The 17,973-nt window shown below is 33.4% G+C and overlaps 1 protein-coding gene across 1 annotated transcript in view; it reads left to right on the top strand.

The window, feature by feature from the left end:
* Positions 1-2,155: 2,155 nt before the first annotated feature.
* LOC129230238 (peroxidase-like) overlaps positions 2,156-17,973 on the top strand; it is a 101,313-nt gene continuing 85,495 nt past the window's right edge. Inside the window, exon 1 of the mRNA XM_054864639.1 lies at positions 2,156-2,289. Within this exon, the coding sequence (XP_054720614.1) occupies positions 2,156-2,289 (134 nt within the window). The remainder of the gene's footprint in view (positions 2,290-17,973) is intronic.

Here is a 17,973-nt window from a genome sequence, read left to right as displayed (position 1 = left end):
ATTATTGCTGGAGCGAGGTAAAATAGGGAGTAAAGGAATTAAATTTTGGACGAAATAATAAGGTCTTAAATTACGGTTTAAAGAAAAAACATGTTATCAAAAATTGTTGTTGTAAAACCAAGTTAGAGAACGAGTGATATTACTTACAATTTCGACTTTTTAAATTTGCATGAGTTTAGTTTGAAGTGAAATTAAAATATATAGTGTTTCACGATGATGAAAGTAAAAGTAAACCACAGGAACATTTTTTTCTCTTTTTGCGAGAATGTTTTAGCACTTCACTGCTTCTAAAAACGAATTACAGTGAATATCTCGTTTCGTACAGCTATTTCTTTAAATAACTTACAAAATGATCTAGAATAGTTTCGCCTTACTTCAGCGTAAAAAAAAAAATCCGTTTTTTTTTTTTTCAAAATTCATTGTTTGTTTAAAATTACTTTTTTATTTTTTATTTTACGTCATTCTGAAACGTTGCTTAATTTCTTAAAAAATGTTTTTAGAGATTTGCTAAGTAGAAATTCATGTTTTCTCTTTTCTTTGCTTTTCAAACTATTAAGTTATAATCACGTTGAAACTATAAAAAACTTTACAACAAGGAGATATAAAAAAGAATACAAAATCTAAAATTATATTAAAAAAACAGAATGGAATAATTATAATTAACGATAATCCCGGTAAACGTGACTTGAAATGCTCAAAAATAATTACAAAGACAGCAGAAATCAGTACGCAGATGTGCCTGAAAAGAATCGATGCTGATGCGGTGCCATATTTAGTATGAATCTCAGGGAATAGGCTGGAAAAGGTCTTATAACGGTCGTGACTTTACTTGGAAATCATAGTTTAATGCTTATTGCTTTGATTCACATCTCGCAAATTTCTGAATGCATTATCGATTTTTAAGCAGACTATAACAAACAGTAAATATTACACTTACTTTTTTTTTTTTTTTTTTTGTAAGAACCGATCTTTACAGAAAATAAATTTAATTATATTTTACAACAGATTTAAATATAAATACAATTTCGTAGCTACATTAAGAGGCCCTTGAGGTAGTAAATTAAATATTTTTTATGAAATGAAATATGTAAATTGAAATGCAATTATATTCCATTTTAAAAGTTTATTTAGTAGAAAGTGTGCATGGACAAATGTGGGGCAAAGTGAAATACCAGGACAAAGTAAAATGGTGAAATATTAACTTTGCTTTTAGCTCCACTTATCTTATGGCGCCACCGAAGATTTAAGCATATGGTAATACCGGCAATTTTCAAAAATTGATGCGCATTTTGTAATATTTTGTTGCAAGGCAAAAATTATTTTTGCTATTATAAAATGATAAAGTTCTTGTTAACATTCTAAACATTAATTGAGACCTTCTATTACTCTGTAAAATAATCATTTCGTTACATTATTAAGCTTATTTGTATTTGAAAATGCTCAGTCATCTTAACTATTTCACTTTGCCCTACATTCCTCGACATATGAAATAATATTTTTGATGATATTTACGTACAAAACTAAGTATTAAAAACTGATAATTAAACAATTCGAATCCATGAAATTTATTCATATGCAACCGTTTTTAAGACTTGAGCTCCAATTTGGAGCTAACAATTTTCAGTTTTTTCTAGTCATTAAAGTGTGTTGCTTTGGAAATTAAACTTCAAAGTGGAAAGGAGATGAATAAAATGACTCATTCAATGAAGAAAAAAAATACCTTAAGAATTTTATTTTCTTTCATAACCAGTTTTGAATTTCATGCTCATGAAAAACTCATGATTAAGTTTCAATGTTCTTCCCACATTGTGTCTTCCAAGCAGATTTAAGAATTCTTTTTTGAAAGTTAATGATGAAACGGAAGACCACAGAAAGAGAATTCTTTATGGCGGAAGATGAGATAAAGCACCTGTTCTAGTTGTTCACCCAAAATAGGTTAAAAGCCTGCTGAACACAACAGTTGGGACCCTTGGGTTCTGCGGCCTTCCACAGCGACCTCCCCCCCCCCCCTTTCAGCTGCTACTGGCAATGTGTGATAATTCTTCGGCCTTTCGTCAGAAATTGGGTTAGGAGTGAACACGAAGTTATATAGGAACTAGATCTTTCACTCAAACTGGGCTCAGAGTGGGGAATGCAAAGTGGTTCCTCATTTGTCATGGGACTTGGTGGAATTCCAAATCAGGGGAAAAATCGATTTAATGGTAGAAAGACACTTGAATTTCCTTCGTCTTCAGATAAGGGTATGATAAAGATTCTGTTAACTGTCATATTTCAAGTTGAAGAAGAGAAGTATGTCTTCATGGAACTAGGAAGAATTTGTCAGTAGTGCCTAAATAATAGAAGTGCCTGAAAAAAGGGTTCGGAAACTACATTGCTTAGCTTCTAATGTTTTGGAATTTTGCCAGAAAATCATCTGTAATAAACTAAAATAATCTCTGAAAACCGTAATGTACGTTCTAAAACTCTCTTTGACTAATTTCAGATATAACTGGTCTCATGATCTTGCTTGAAATTCAATGGTAGATTCAAATTTCCTTCTGCCTTCTGCTAGAAATTGGGTTAGGAATGAACACGAACTCGATCGAGAACGACTGGTTGATCGCAAAACTATTTTAAATTCGTCTGTGAAAGTTATTGGATAGTTATCTTACTGAAGAGTAGAGTTCTTTCAGATTTCTTATCTAAGTATGACAAACAATAAATATCGCTCTTGTTTGAGAAATGCACATTTAAACGGTTTTTCAAAACTACTATTGCCTTTGTCGATACATTACCCCACAATGTGACTTTATTGTAAAAAAACCTTACACATCTCCCGTTCTAAAAAAGATTTACAACTGTCCAATTTACTAGATGTATGACTTACCAGCCGCTGTATGACTTCTAGTTTTTACCAAAATGGAAAAAAGTGCTAAAAGCTAACCGTTTTTATACCATTCTCGACATTTGCGTGAGCCAAGACAAAGCAGCTACTAGTGGCTTTTGTATGAAAAAAGAGGGGGGGGGGTTCCAAAGCTGCTTAAATTATGGAATACACGTTGAAAAAGGACTATCGTTCTCCAGCGAACTGCTTTGAAGGAGGTGAATTCAAAATTGAAGTAAATTTTACTAGATACTTTGTTTGCAATAAAATCTTTCACTACATTGTTGATAGCGCTTCGTAATACAGCATAAACAGGAGAGAAAATAAACTTTGCAGTGAATAAAACAACATTTCTAGATTTCTCGCATAACAACTTACCTGAGACATTAGTTTTTTAATGTACCCTATGGACAAATCATCAAAAGCTTTAGTAACAGTAACTGAAATTATTTAATGCTAATTATTTAATTTTCCATGTACAGGTTAATGCTATAAACCATCATGTATGCCGCGTTTTCTGCGAGAACTCAAATATTTGGGTTTCACAGTGACCTCCCTAAAATTTCCTTATTTGGCAACTTGTATCTGACGATTCGGCAAAATAATCATCATTCGGCGAAACTGGGAGCTCCATTTGGCAAATTGAGAGTTTTCAGCAGCCCAAAATTTTAATTTCGGAGCGCCCCCCCGCCCCAGCAAGTATACCATTTGACTGCGAGATTTTTTTAGTCACAAGACAGAAACTAGCTGTCAACATGGGGAGAAAGGGGTGGCCAAATTAGAGGAGGGGGAGGTTTTAGATTTAGCATCCTTCTCGTCCCACCATTGCGAAGTTATAGTACATGTTTAACTAAATTTGCACGCTTTAGACGGCTGCGTTCGCCAAGCAGTAGTGGTCCAAATCGTTTTCGTGTGTACAGCCAAAATGCAAACCTAATGGCTGTCGGTATTGATCAGTTAAATTATTTAAGCACGAAAATTATTTTTCTAGTATCTAATGAAAATAATTTGTATTGCAAGTGGTGAGATGGACTGTAACTAAAAAATTGCATTTCTTGTGCACTCCACAAAATTTAGCAAATCAAAAGTACGAAAATATCCAATGATTTTTGTATTATACATTTATAAAAATGCAATTGAAATAGTACTGTAAGTGGCATACACATTCATCAAAAGCCATATATGAGGCAATGAGAAGCAAAAGTATGTAAGTGAACATTTTCAAGTTTTGAGTAAAAACGTTTAAAGTTCTAGATAGACTTTTATTAAAAAAATTTCTAAATCATGCTGTATAGCAGCACCTACCAGAGCTACTATCACTATAACTTGCACCAAAACAGAGGAGGGTTCTCCTACTGTTTGTACCGGTTAGCTCAAAATTTTTAATTCTGGCGCTTACATCCCTTTTCTTTCACGCCTCATTATGTAAACATTACAAAATATTTGAATACAAAAGTCTAACTCCTGCGCGGTGTGAGACACCCCATCTCACCGACAAAGGTTAAGTTCTAGTCCTCAATAACAAGCTAACACCTGTGTACTGTATATGAAGGATAGATACGCCACTAGCTTGAGCAACACGAATTTTGAATTTTAATTACCACGAGAAGATACTTCCTAAATGCCTGGAGCCAGGGCAACCAGGAAAGAGGCAAATAAAGGCGGGTTTGTAAACAATCGGCAAGAGCTCAGGATAAGGAGAAGAGTCAGATATCCGACCTTCCTCCTTGCAGAGGAGGAGAGTTTTGATAACTGCTTATTGGGGACGAAAGTCAATACTTCCTAGGGGTGACGATAATGAGAGGTCAAGAAAAGCGTGGCCGAAAATGAATCCAGGCTGGGCTCAAACGATGACCTTATTCTTCGGCATTTCGCTGAGGAAAGTTCCATCAGCCTTTAGGGTTTGGCTTCGAATTAATGATCAGCGCAAGGTTGTTTATCTATCTTTTGCGATGGAATAAGTCATCCAATGTTTTCTCGAGGGAAATTGTAAACAAGAAAAAATAGATCTTAAATGGTAATTCCGCTGGAGTCGCTGACACTGAGTCGAAGCTATTCAGAAACTTCTTGTTGTACCACCTGAGAACATCTATCAATGAACGGGAAATTTTATTATGTATGTGCTAGCATAAACATTGTTGTTTCTTCCAGAACTGTTTGGTAAATTACTATCATGGAAATATTCAATGGCACATTATTTATGTTGACTTAACCAAAAAGTCAATGAACAGATCGTTTTGATTTGTAAAAAAAATGGGTCGATTGATAAGGTTTTTTTATGCGTCGCATTTTCGATCACACAGATGATTATTTCCATGTCACCGATAAACTCATTCGTTGATGCATTGTTTTACCAGTTATCACGTTTGCATTATAAATTGTTTCCTCTCAACGTACAGTTGATTGCATGTCAAGGTAACTTTGATAGTATATCAAGATGGAGTCTATGGTACGTTGACACTATTTCAATGGCACATAGGGATACAACCGATGGTATATGAAGATACGGTTGGTATAGATTCTTCTCGTACAGTATACATAAATCATTCAATGGATCACAAAGCACTTTGTATCTAGAAAACTGATGAATATGCTTGACACATGAAAAATATCAACGCTTTAAAGCAATATGTAGTCGTTGTTTATGTAAAGAATGCCGCAACATGTAAAGAATGCTGGGATTACTGATTGAGCGTGTGTCGTTCAAACTGGAGCACATGCACTGAACCACTGCTCAGCTCAAGCTCGTCATGCTCGTAAAAGCATTGAACCACTGCTCAGCTCAATCGCATCACCCTCGTGAATGCATTGAAACACTGATCAGCTCAATCACGTCATGCTCGTAATACAAATATCGGGTAGCTGAGTTGAGCAATGGGGGGGGGGAGGCTGAACATATCTATATTAAGTACACGAGGTGCGTGCATACATCTGTGATGCATCAATAAATTTTCATTGAGCTGTCAACCAGCTGAAGTGCCGCATGTTTTGAGTAGACATATAGCTAGGGTTAATACTCCTTGGCAATTTTTGAAGGAGTGAAAATCATTTGGAGGACTGAAAGAAACAAAGCCACTAATGACCATAATTGTAGTCCGTCCAAACAAAATACTAAAACTTTCTGATAAGGAACTGGAAGATGGCAAGAAAAGAAGAGATGCTTTCAATTTTGATTTTTAACATTTAAAATGATTGCCATTAAAGAATTTAAAAAAAATTTCAAATGCCATAGTTCGAAATACAATTTAACTTTTTTTTTTCTACGATGAGATTTTAAAATTTTATATACAAAGAGCAAAAATATGCTTCATTATTTTTTGAGTTGTATTTTTTGTTATTTTTATGAATGAAATACGTTTGTAAGGCATTAAAAATATTTTTGGTCCTAAGATTTAACATTGGATCAGCAATAGTGTGGATGGATACATTTTGCCCATTAGATTGTTAGCTTTTAACCCTTTTGAGTAAAACTTAGTTCTTTGCCCATTAAGCAAACGCTGGAGAATATTTTAGTGCGTAATGATTCCGGTGTTTGCATTTGACTTCATATAAATTTATTTCAAAACTTCAATGTTAATCTTAGAATATTTTTTGGTTATTTTTATGTATGCGGATTTTATAAAAAAGTAAGTAAATTGAAGTCTATTGTCAGATAGAATCTTACATAATTTCGTGGAGTATATATAAGAGATATAAGATAATTTTTTTACCAAATGGTTTGATAATAAATCGTTTGGTCTACTGCCATCGTTAACCTGACTAAAAGCAAAGCTGCGTACGTTACATCCAGTTTTATACCGTCATGAGTACTAATTTTAATTTTTGCTTTCATTGCGATACTGCAGTGCTAACATGTTGTACTTTCAAATGAAATCATAAGTGATTAAGTGTGACCTAAAGCTTACTTATGGCTGTATATTTTCTTTCAAGTCCAACATGGGGCATAATTTTTAACAAAAGAAGAGCAGGAGCCTCAAAGTCTTCTCAATTTACTTTTACTCGTAAATAGCCTGAATTTTGACTAAAATGTTACAATTTGCATAAAATAGGAAAAAAGTACTGGAGCCCATCTCCCGTGAGCTTCTATGCTAATTAAACTCGGGTCCAACATTTTATTATTGTAATACGCCTAAAATGAAATTGAAAATACACACGGTATTGAAATGGTTGCGCGGTATGTTAATTACATCTTTTTTTTTAATTTAATTCATTCTTATGTGCTAATGCAAGAATCCAATGAACTAATCATTGGTACTTATTTGGACATCTCTTTATTAGCAACACATGCAGATATCTTTTTTTTTTTCAGAAAGCGAACTATGCCCAAAAAGATTTTCTTTCGTATCAGATGAAGATTTTTTTTCGTAACGTTTCATCATGAAACTTCTTGAAATTAAAAAATTATTAATTCTTTTCTGTAGTTTCAGCTTAGCATTTTATAGATTTTATCAAGGATAGTTATTAGTATAGCTCTACATCACATTTTGATTTGTTTAACATTGAAGCTCAACTGTCAATTGAGCAAAATTTTAAATTGAAGGGCACGGGGCAAGAATGTGATATGTTACATGATGGGAATTTTTCAGTTGCCCAATTTCCAACTTATAAAAAATATTTGTAGAAATTTTTCAAAGGTATCATACATTCTATATTCTACAATACTAAAACGATAAATGTTTTTTCTCCAAGTGGCATAATCTATGGTGATGTTTATTTCAATTTTAGTAATGAGAAGCAAAAATTTTGATCAAAAAGTCACTCCTTGTGGCTTGTCACATTTCTGCCCCGACCCTTCCAATTCTAAAAACTTTTATTTTCGTTTCCGAATCGCAACAAGCAACATCCGTGCCTTCAAAGTTTGAATAAGAACGTGTTTCCCACCTGCGAAAGTGACCTCTATCGGGCAAGAGGATTTGCATTTCATAAGTTATGGCAAAATTCCCCAAGGAGAAAGAATCAATCAATATTTTTCTTCGAGCAACTGCTGGACGGAGATACCTATTGTTTCAAGAGCGCACTACACGTAATGAACAAGATTTAAAAATCCTTCCGAAGAAGGACAAGAAAGTTCAGGGCTTTTCTTTTCTTCTACAATGTGCGTTAACCGTCACCTAACTACAAGAATCATTCGTAGTTGTTAAAGATTTTATTTATTTTCTTTTGTAATAGTTTAGTGGGTATTGTTTCTATGATAAAAGGATAATTTTCGGTTTCTTTTGTCAGAGCTTTTTTTGTTCTTTACCTCGTTTTCTTCCCTTTTCTATTTTGTCACAGAATTGGGTAATAAAAATTAAAAAAAAAAAAAAAAAAAACTTTGCAGCAGAAATTAATATGGGTGTGTAGCCTGTTTTTGTGAAGCGGTAAAGTGGTATACCGTTTGGTTTAGGAAGAAGTTAACAGTTACCGATAACCGCAGATGGCTTTTTGTATTATCGAATGCTTAGTATTCATGTACACATTTAATTGACAAAAAATAATTTTTAATCTCTTCTTGAATTTCATCACGCTCGATTATCCCCCCTTTCCCAAATATTTAATTAATAATTATGCTTTGTTTTCATTCCTTGTGTTCCTTATGTGTTAAAGAAAAAAATGTAATCTTCGGCTTTACTTTCGTTTTTTTCCCTCATACGTGTTAAAATTTTTGAAAAATTTAAATGAAAGGAGATCATAAAAGCAATTGAACCTGCCTGGCTAGAAAACCTACCTGTATCGAAAAGTTTCAGTTTCCCTGCATTTTCAGCAAAAATTCACCTTTTTCCCTATATTTATCTCGAATAAAGTTTCCCGAAAACCTCTACAGCTAGAATTCCGACTCTATAGTAACTTTCGAATTTAACCCCAACGATCTTTAGCAACAGCAGAAGTTAGAGACATAAAACATTCCTTCTTTATTTAGCTGTCATATTGTCCTCCTAGTGTTTGGGGACAATGTAGCCCAGGAGAAACCGCATACACAACAAGTTCTCCAGGATTCTGTTACTTCAAATACAAGCATATTTAAATGCAAATAAGTTACTTTGCTAAAATTCATTTATTAGTGAATCTTTCTATGACTTTAGATATTTCTGCTATTTTTCAGGCACGTCAATTATTACCACCACCGTAAATCTTTTACTTGTGTAATCTCTTAATTATTTCATCATTGACAGTTACGTTTCATGCAACTGAATGAATAATATTCACTTATCATAGTTGATGCAGTATGTTTCAAGCAGCTGAATGATTGTTTCATCATATTTGATGCAGTATGTTTCAAGCAGCTGAATGATTGTTTCATCATATTTGATGCAGTATGTTTCAAGCAGCTGAATGATTGTTTCATCATATTTGATGCAATATGCTTCAAGCAGCTGAATGATTGTTTCATTATATTTGATGCAGCATGTTTCAAGCAGCTGAATGATTGTTTCGTCATATTTGGTGCAGTATGTTTCAAGCAGTTGAATTATTGTTTCATCGTATTTGATTCAGTGTATTTCAAGCAGCTGAATGATTGTTTTATCTTATTTAATGCAGTATGTTTCAAGCAGCTGAATGTTTGTTTCATCATATTTGATGCAGTATGCTTCCAGTAACTGAATAATTAATATTCTTTAATCATGTTTGATGCAGTAGTTTCATGCAACTGAAAGAATTCGTTCATCATATTTAACTCAGTGTTTCATGCAGCTAATTGAGTAATAGTCTTTCATCATATTTATTGATTTACAACTCCTTATTGGTCCCTGTAATCCCGTTCCCCTATGTAAAATTGTACCGTTATTTCCTTTTTAGTAGACTTAGAAGCAAGTGCCATTTTTCAATTATTTAACATTGTCCATCAAGGTCTTGTATTTTATCTAAGAGGTACATCGTTGAATCCATTATTTAATAATATTATTAAAATTTTCCATTTACGGTTTTACATTTGTCTGATTTCTTTGTATTCCAAAGAGAAATTGCATACTTTCTACAGTCATATCAGTTACAGATAGCGCGGGAATCTTTTGATTGCACCAACCTCTTGAATTACGCCAAAAACTAAAGACACCAATTCAAACATTAAGTTTTGAGTAAAGGTGATAAAAAAAAAAAACTTTTGTGTACCCACAGACACACACACATACAGGCGATCATTTTTCCAAACGGCTCAAAATTGATTCACCACACCTTGAAAGGCGTCGGTTTATCAAAATTCAAATATCGAAACTTTTCACGAATTTAATAATATTTTCTTCATATTCGATACAGAAGAAAGTAAAAACTGATCTCGACTGACATACTGACCACTAGTAATTTGAAGGATTAAATATACTTTCTGCTCCTATGAAATTTTCAATCTCTTGGGAAGCAATTGTCTACCCACTGACACGAGCCTTGTGTCACGTTCCGAATGGAATGAAGTTCACGTTCATTAGAATTAACAGAACAAATGTTTGAAATTCCAAAAAAGCGCATTTTTCCCAATGAAGTAGGTCGAGATGCAATTCTCCACGAACTGATTGTTTAGGTGGACCACACGAGACCTTACTATCACTTTCGCAGACGATTTGCTCATCCAGAGAAAACGAAAAGAAAAGAGACCCCGAAGAAAGCAAAATGACTCGCACCACTTCCCCTCTCTGACGTCATAACACCCGCTTGTCCTACATGGAACAGATCGTTGTCTGCGATTAAGATTTTTTTTTACCTTTTCTCCTTTCGTTTTACTTTCTCTGTCACACACAATGGGTGCACATGCATACGCATTATGTACACTATTATTACTTATTCTGTTATTGAGATAGGGCGATTGTTATGTGTTAAGATTTGGGCCCGATCGGCCAAGACAACAATCGAATCCCTTCGGCGGCGGTGGGGAAGACTTGCTCTAATTTGGAAATGAAGAACAAATGGTTTTTAAGCGTGTGTTAGTTTTTTCGTCGTACCCGCGAATTACATTGTGATACCACGATGATTAGTTAACGCGGAATGGCCATTTCTTCCCTAACAAGTGGTTTGGTATAGAAAAAAAAATGGTAGATAGGGGAAAACCTCATTATTCTGAAAGCACTTAAAATGCGAAAGAGGTTAGGAATGCAATTTTTCTCATCTTCGAATTAAAAAGAAGTATTTTGCTTTTAGCAATAAATAAATTATTCGTTTCTCTGTTAAATGACGCAAGGAGCATGTTGGTCTGAAATTCAAAACGTGACTGTCATTCAAGGTGACTTTTATCCGCAATTTCTCTAGTTTTAACACCTTTCCACTCATATTTCAATAGTGGGCTAATTCCACTGGTAACTGACTGACATTCTCAGAGCAAAACAATACATAGTTAGCAAGATTCTGCAAAAAATACGAGTATGCATAATTCAAAATATATTTTCCCTTGAGTTATTGTACTTTTTAAAATTTATTCAATGATGCAGTAGAGCTCCAACTATCCGAACTTTAACTATCCGAATAGCTGATTATTTGAACCGCTTTCAAAATTTCGAGGTGGAAAAACTTAAGACCAAAACGTTCTGCAGTTCACAAAATAACGACACATTATTCGACCCCTTTTTTTCAGAAAGATCCAATTATCCGAATTTTTCATTATCCGAATGACGTCAAGTCTCAATTGATTCCGATAATTAAAGTTCTACCGTATAATTAAATTACAAAATAGATTTTGGATGACTTAAAATGATGGTTACAAAATAGTAACTGACTGACAGGATAATTTCATTAAAATCTGTCAGCTACCGAGTTTTTAAGATTTTTTTTCTTTTAATTATCGAAATGTATTTTGGTAAATTAATTATACCAATAAAATCCGCCAAAAATTGCAATAAGCCAGGGGAAACAGATCATTTGAACAACATATGTTTTGTGCTGAATTCTACAGCATAGTTACTGTTTTGCTTTTAGAGCTTCAGTCAGTGACTCATGGAACTTTCCAGTGTTACTTTATTGCATCTACTGTCCTAGAACTGACGAAAAACTCCTTAAGTATTGTACACTTGTACAAAATTAAGAAAAAACCAGCATAAAAAGCATTTTTACTTTTAATGGTGCTGCATATTGGCTCTTTACCATTTGCAGACCTAAAGCATTCCCGAAGACTGGCTTACATATGGCACCACATGGTGGATGGTAATATTCTTTGGTATTAATTACTACGACAGTTTTGTTGCCCTTTTTTTTTACTTTGCTGGACTGCCACGCTGCGAAATTCCACTAAAGCCGATAGTTTCCGGGTAGCAAAGGCACTGAAAAGATCTTTAAGAATTTTCTACATCTAGAAAAGATTCAGACTGGAGCCGTGTTTGAACTCCTGCTCTTGGGCCCAAAGGACCCACGCCTAACCACTATACTGCCGTACTAAGCGCAAAAGTCGTACCTGCAGCAGAGCTCAAACTGAGAAACTGCTATTTTAAATTTTATGCCTCCATATATTTGATTCAGATTCCATTTTTTTAGAATTTTTCAAAAAAAAAAAATTCAAATTCACACAAATGACACTAAAATATTGCATATAGGTAAAACATGTTACAAAGAACCACTTCGTGAATATAACAGAAATGTGAGAAATATAGTGCAGATACGACTTTTGTGCTTAGCACGGCAGTATAGTACCCTGTTAGTCAAACTCTTTAAAATAAATTATCACATTTGCTTGAAGTTATCCGCCGCATACGTTCACGTTGATCTGGGTAAAAAATACGTTAAATATACGCGGAAATTATGTACCAGTAAAACACACACAGAAGTGTAAAAAAAGTAATCGCGGGATAAAACTCTGGCTGGTTAGTGGCTTTATCCATGAACTAATTAATGCAAAATTTTTTAAAAGAATTGTGACTTGCAAACGAAAAGTTAAACTGTTCCGTGGAATGAATAATTGAAGTACAGCTTTAAAAAAGTATATTGAAATTAGCAATAAAAATTTTGTAATTACTACGTTGATTAAGATCTTGATTCAAACTATATCATATTTATGACTTTGTGTCATCAGATTTCTAACTGCTTCACATTTTAAGAAAATATTGAAATATCCGTTCCTGGAAAATACTGGTCCATTATTGGTTAGGGAAAACCTAACTTGACATCAATGCGAAATCTATTTCGGTCCTATTTACAGCATTACGACGCTGCCAGGTTAGGTTTACTCTAAGTGTAGTGTACGAAAATCAGGGGTGCCCACCTGGGGAGGTTGGCATGGCGCAGACTGCGCCATTGAAATGTTTAGTGGGGGGAGGGGTGTTTTGAGGGATATTCTTCTCACTGGGGGGACTTTTGCATTTGGTGGGGGTTTCCGCGATGTTGATCAGGGTGCGCCCTTTTCCTTGGGGTGGGCGCTCTTGCCTAATTTCTGTCGATGGCATGTCTGGTAAAAATGGGAAAGTTTCCCTCTTAAGGTCTGCAACCTTCCTGAAATTAAAATGGGACCTTCTTGAAGAACTCAGAAGTCTTACCAATGAAAGCCAGTCATGTTTCCGCAATAAAAAGGAAACTCCCCTAAAAAACTTTGATATGTCTTTAGTAATAGCTTAGCGAAAGTTTTAAAGTATGTATTCTATTTTTCTCCAATATCCAAGAAACGGTTACAATTTTGTTTTAAACTGTTTCATTATTTTTTCGTTTTCATAAATAAAATTTCTTTCGTCTCCATATTCATTATAACTATTAACTCTATTTGTTTTATCACGCGGGCAAAATTGCAGTTAACGAGTTTGCACAAATAAGCTGTTAAAAGAACTCGTTTCTTAAATAACTGTTGTTTATATACGCTCAAAGCTCTCTTATTGTTTTTATCATGTAGCCGGATATGCATCAATCATATATTCAAGTTTCTCTTATTATAATATACATTAGAAGAAATGAATATTTGCAATTATTCAAGCAATGTATTTATTGAATCTTTTTAAATGACTTTCACTTCAAGTTGTTGCATGGCGCGCAGTTAAATCATTAAAACTAAACAGCAGGTATGTAGCGAAGCAATGTTAAAGAAAGGAAAATGGAAATTTGTATTTACTCCTACAGTCTAATTGTAATTCTTTTTTGATTGTTTATACTAATCGGGTCTGAAAATGATGAATTCTACGCTGACACTTGAAAACAAATTGCAAATATAATGCACCTAGTTTAATCACAAGAATGAATGATAACAGTCAGTTGTTCTGGAAGTTTCTTAAATAGGTTTTGCAGTAAAGCAACTACATTAAATTACCACTGTTACTAAATAAGGTATAGTGATGCGAATATAGAAGATTTAGGAAGACGTTTATTACTAACACATTCACTTATCTTGTACCGTTTAAAGAATGATTATTTTTGGTGCTATCTAGTAAGATAGCTATTATATTCAGCAATGTGTGTGTTTGTGTGTGCAACAGCTCTAAACTGCTTTATATCCATAATATCTGCATTAGTCTACAAATAAAACGATAACCTTTGCAGCTATTACTAGTGCAGTTGTTAATGCTGATAGCTTTCAGGGAATATGTTACAAAGAACAGTTTAGGGCATTTACACATTTATATTCTTTTGAATTTTTGTAATCATATTATTGCAATCATATTTTTTTGTAATCATAAGATCATGCAAAAAAAAATTTTAATATACATACACGCCCAAACACGCTCAGGAATACATATAGAACAACAACAGGGCCGTAACCAGACTTTTGTTTGGGGGGGAGGGGGCGCCAAACACATTTCTCGTGAAATCTATATGATCAATAAAATTCTGTTTCATTCGTCTATTCTAATGATTTTTGTCCCAATAGTTTATTTAAGCGAGGAGGTGCCGCTTTAAGGGAATTAGCATAAGCAGTGTAAAAGATGAAGCATTTGTTAAATTAAGTACAAAAATCTGATAGATACATCGCATTACCACTGCTAAATATTCCACGTCTTTTTTTTTAATTCAAAATAAAACATGCTTGTATTTATGCATGCGAATGTTCAGCCCTCTTAAATTAATATATTTTGATGCCTTTAAAATATGTTACATAAGAATTTGGTACTTTCCAATTCTAAAAATTTGGATGTTTTTGTTAGCGTTAGGCATTCAAAATCTGAAGAAACACGCAGTATTATTTTGTAAGAGATTGTATTCGCAATGATTACATTAAAAATAAGTGCTTCAGATAAAGCACTGAAGATGTAGAATTCTGCAACAATAATGATTAATTTTTTCAGCCAAAAGAAGTACAATGAAAAGCAATTTTTAGGGTAGCATTGCAAAATTGCAAAGTAGGTTTGAACCTTAAAAACCCAACCCTGAGCAACAATATTGAAATACTTCCTGTCCTTGAAATTCTCCAGATTTTTTCGTCAGATTCACTTATGACGCTGCGCTGATTTAAGTTGAGTTCAATTTTCAATTTTCATCCCAAATATGTCGAAACAACTTTACTCATTTTTATCAATTCACTGTTACTCGAAGGTGGCACTTGTTTGCTGTATGTTCTACTTTATCTGCATAATAATAATCATTAAACTTCCATCGCTTCGTGAGAAAAAACGTTAGAATATTTCCTACTATACAATGAAATCCTTCATCGCTGCATCAGAACCTAATATCAAACAATTTCGTGACGTCAGACTCAATTCATCCGACAATGCACGTTACGAATTCACTTTCATTCACAATGTGCTTAAATTACTATGCTCCAGCATTCGGAAATTCATTCATGAGTAACCCACATCGCAGCTGTTGCCATTCAGATGAAACGTAATAAGTACACGAAACAATGCTTTGGTTTTTTGTAATTCAGCTCGTCCGGATTATTATAAATGTCACAGAATGATACAAGTCGCTCGGATGACAATTGTCACTTGAGCAAAAGATGGTGATATGTCAATGAGGCAACCAAATCGTCTGGATCGAATTTCAATGGGAATAAATTCAGGCCACACAGAAAACTCATTTAAATATTCAAAAATGTATTATCTAATCTTTCATGTTTGTCGCAATGATGGATTAAATCGTTGGCTCGCATTCTGTTACTTTCCAGAACAAAATATTTATCTATGCTACTTTTTTTCTACTTTTCCTTCTCAGCTACTGTTAAAAGAATCATTGTGAACAATCTTCTACATTTAATGTGGTCAAAGAATAGAAAAAACTTAGTTAAATGCAACAAGCACCAAGAAGGATTATCGATAATCTCACTAATTGCTCCCTACTTACACTGCCCAACTATAAATTGACAATTCAGCTATTTTTGTAAACTCATTTCTTCCGCGCTTTACATAATGTATTCCTTTGTTTTTTGTTTCGTTTTTCTTAATTAGTATTAACAATTCCTAAGTAAGGGGGTGACGGAAGAAGAAGAAACGAACAATTTAAATGATACTTTGATTTAGTTGAGATTTTTCCTTCTGATATCATATGTTAGTTTTCAAAGCAATTATGTCAAAGAAATTTCGTAAATTAAGTATAAAAATGAGAGTTAAACAAAACGAAACTACAGCATAATTCTACGGATTTAATCTTCAATTTGATGATACATTTCATTGGTCCGGATTTGACTGCATTGAATATCTATGCTCCTCTATTTAACGATATCCTTGATTCAACGATACATTTTTTCAGTCCCTTGATAATCGTTAAATCGAGATTATACTGTATTTTTTAACCGACTTCAAAAAGGAGGCGGTTATCAGTTCATACCGTATGTATGTTTTTTTTTTTTTTTTTTTTTGTCCACTCACAGCGTCTCACCTAGTGAGCCGATTTTGATGATTCTTTTTTTAATAGATAGGGGATGGCTCAACTTAGGTCCCATTACTTCGTTTGACCATAGTTGTTCTTTAGAAAAAAAGTTATGGTCAAAAAACAGTAAATTTCAGGCAATTTCCCTATAAAATGATTAAATATAAAACCCATTGTTACAAAAGTTTTGTGCGATACAACAGTTATTTTAATAGAAATTGTACTGATAATTTTGAATGGAGGCTTCTCTGAAGCAAGCATTAAGTTTCTTCATTGTCAATGCCTTATAGTGGGGGTAAACCTACCTGGAAGCGAAGTAATGCAGTGATTAGGATCTGTTCAGCCTTCACAGTGCTACCAGCTTAGGTTTGCTTCAACTATATATAGTAGTATTTTTATCGTTATCATCTATGCCAATAACAGATGATTGTGGCTAAGTAAGGAGATACAGGATTGCATCACAAGCAACTTGTATGGTTTGAAATGTAAATTACTCAGAGACAACGTAATATTTAAATGGATATAATTGAATTAACACATAAATAAATTCCAGAAATTAACAAAGATAAATTTTTAGTGCCAATCGCTTCAAGTTTAAAGCGTGTTCATAGTTCTTTTTTAGTTTGGAATATTTTTATGAAAAAAATAAGATGAAGTTTCGTGATGGTAACTTCTTACTATTTCTGAAATACATTTACACTAAAAAGAATGAAATAAAAAAATTTTGGAAAAAAATAGAACCGACTTCAAAATTGCTCTAAAAAGTGAAAAATAATTTTATTCTTTAAACACCTGCGATAATACTTTTAAAATAATTTTTGAAGTTGGCGCAAAAGCGAGCCATATAACTCAATTATAAATTTAACCGGGCTCAGTTTCTTCACTACCCCATACATTATGCATTGATTACAACATATGTGAGTAACTATATAAATGCTTCGTTCCTAACTTTGGATGATTGTTTGAAAAAAATATGAACGAAGCATGGTTACATTGGATTTTACTTTTAGTTTTTGCGCCAACTTCAAAAATTATGTTTAAAAGTATTATCGCTGGTGTTTAAAGAATAAAATTATTTTTCACTTTTTAGAGCAATTTTGAAGTCGGTTCAATTTTTTTTCCAATTTTTTTTTATTTTAATACAATTTAAATGTGGATTTCATGAAGGAATTATGGGCTTCAAGTTTTGCAGGTTCCATTATCAGTTATTCATTCTTTTTAATACAATATAAAAATATATGAGAGTCCATTCTCAAATGCACTCTTAGTCATTTACATTAATTTTTCTACTTTAGCTTGAGTTTAACTCAAAAGTCTTTTGACGAAGTGACAACATTGACATCAACAAATCTATAATTTTCAAATATCATGATAATCTACTCCACATTATTTTAATTAAAGGTGCTATTTTCAGTTGTTCGCAAGATCTATGACAC

The sequence above is a fragment of the Uloborus diversus genome, chromosome 9 (assembly GCF_026930045.1).
Source record: "Uloborus diversus isolate 005 chromosome 9, Udiv.v.3.1, whole genome shotgun sequence".
NCBI lineage: Eukaryota > Metazoa > Arthropoda > Arachnida > Araneae > Uloboridae > Uloborus > Uloborus diversus.
The sequence above is the reverse complement of the archived record's forward strand: the minus strand, read 5'-3'. Positions and strand labels throughout refer to the sequence as shown.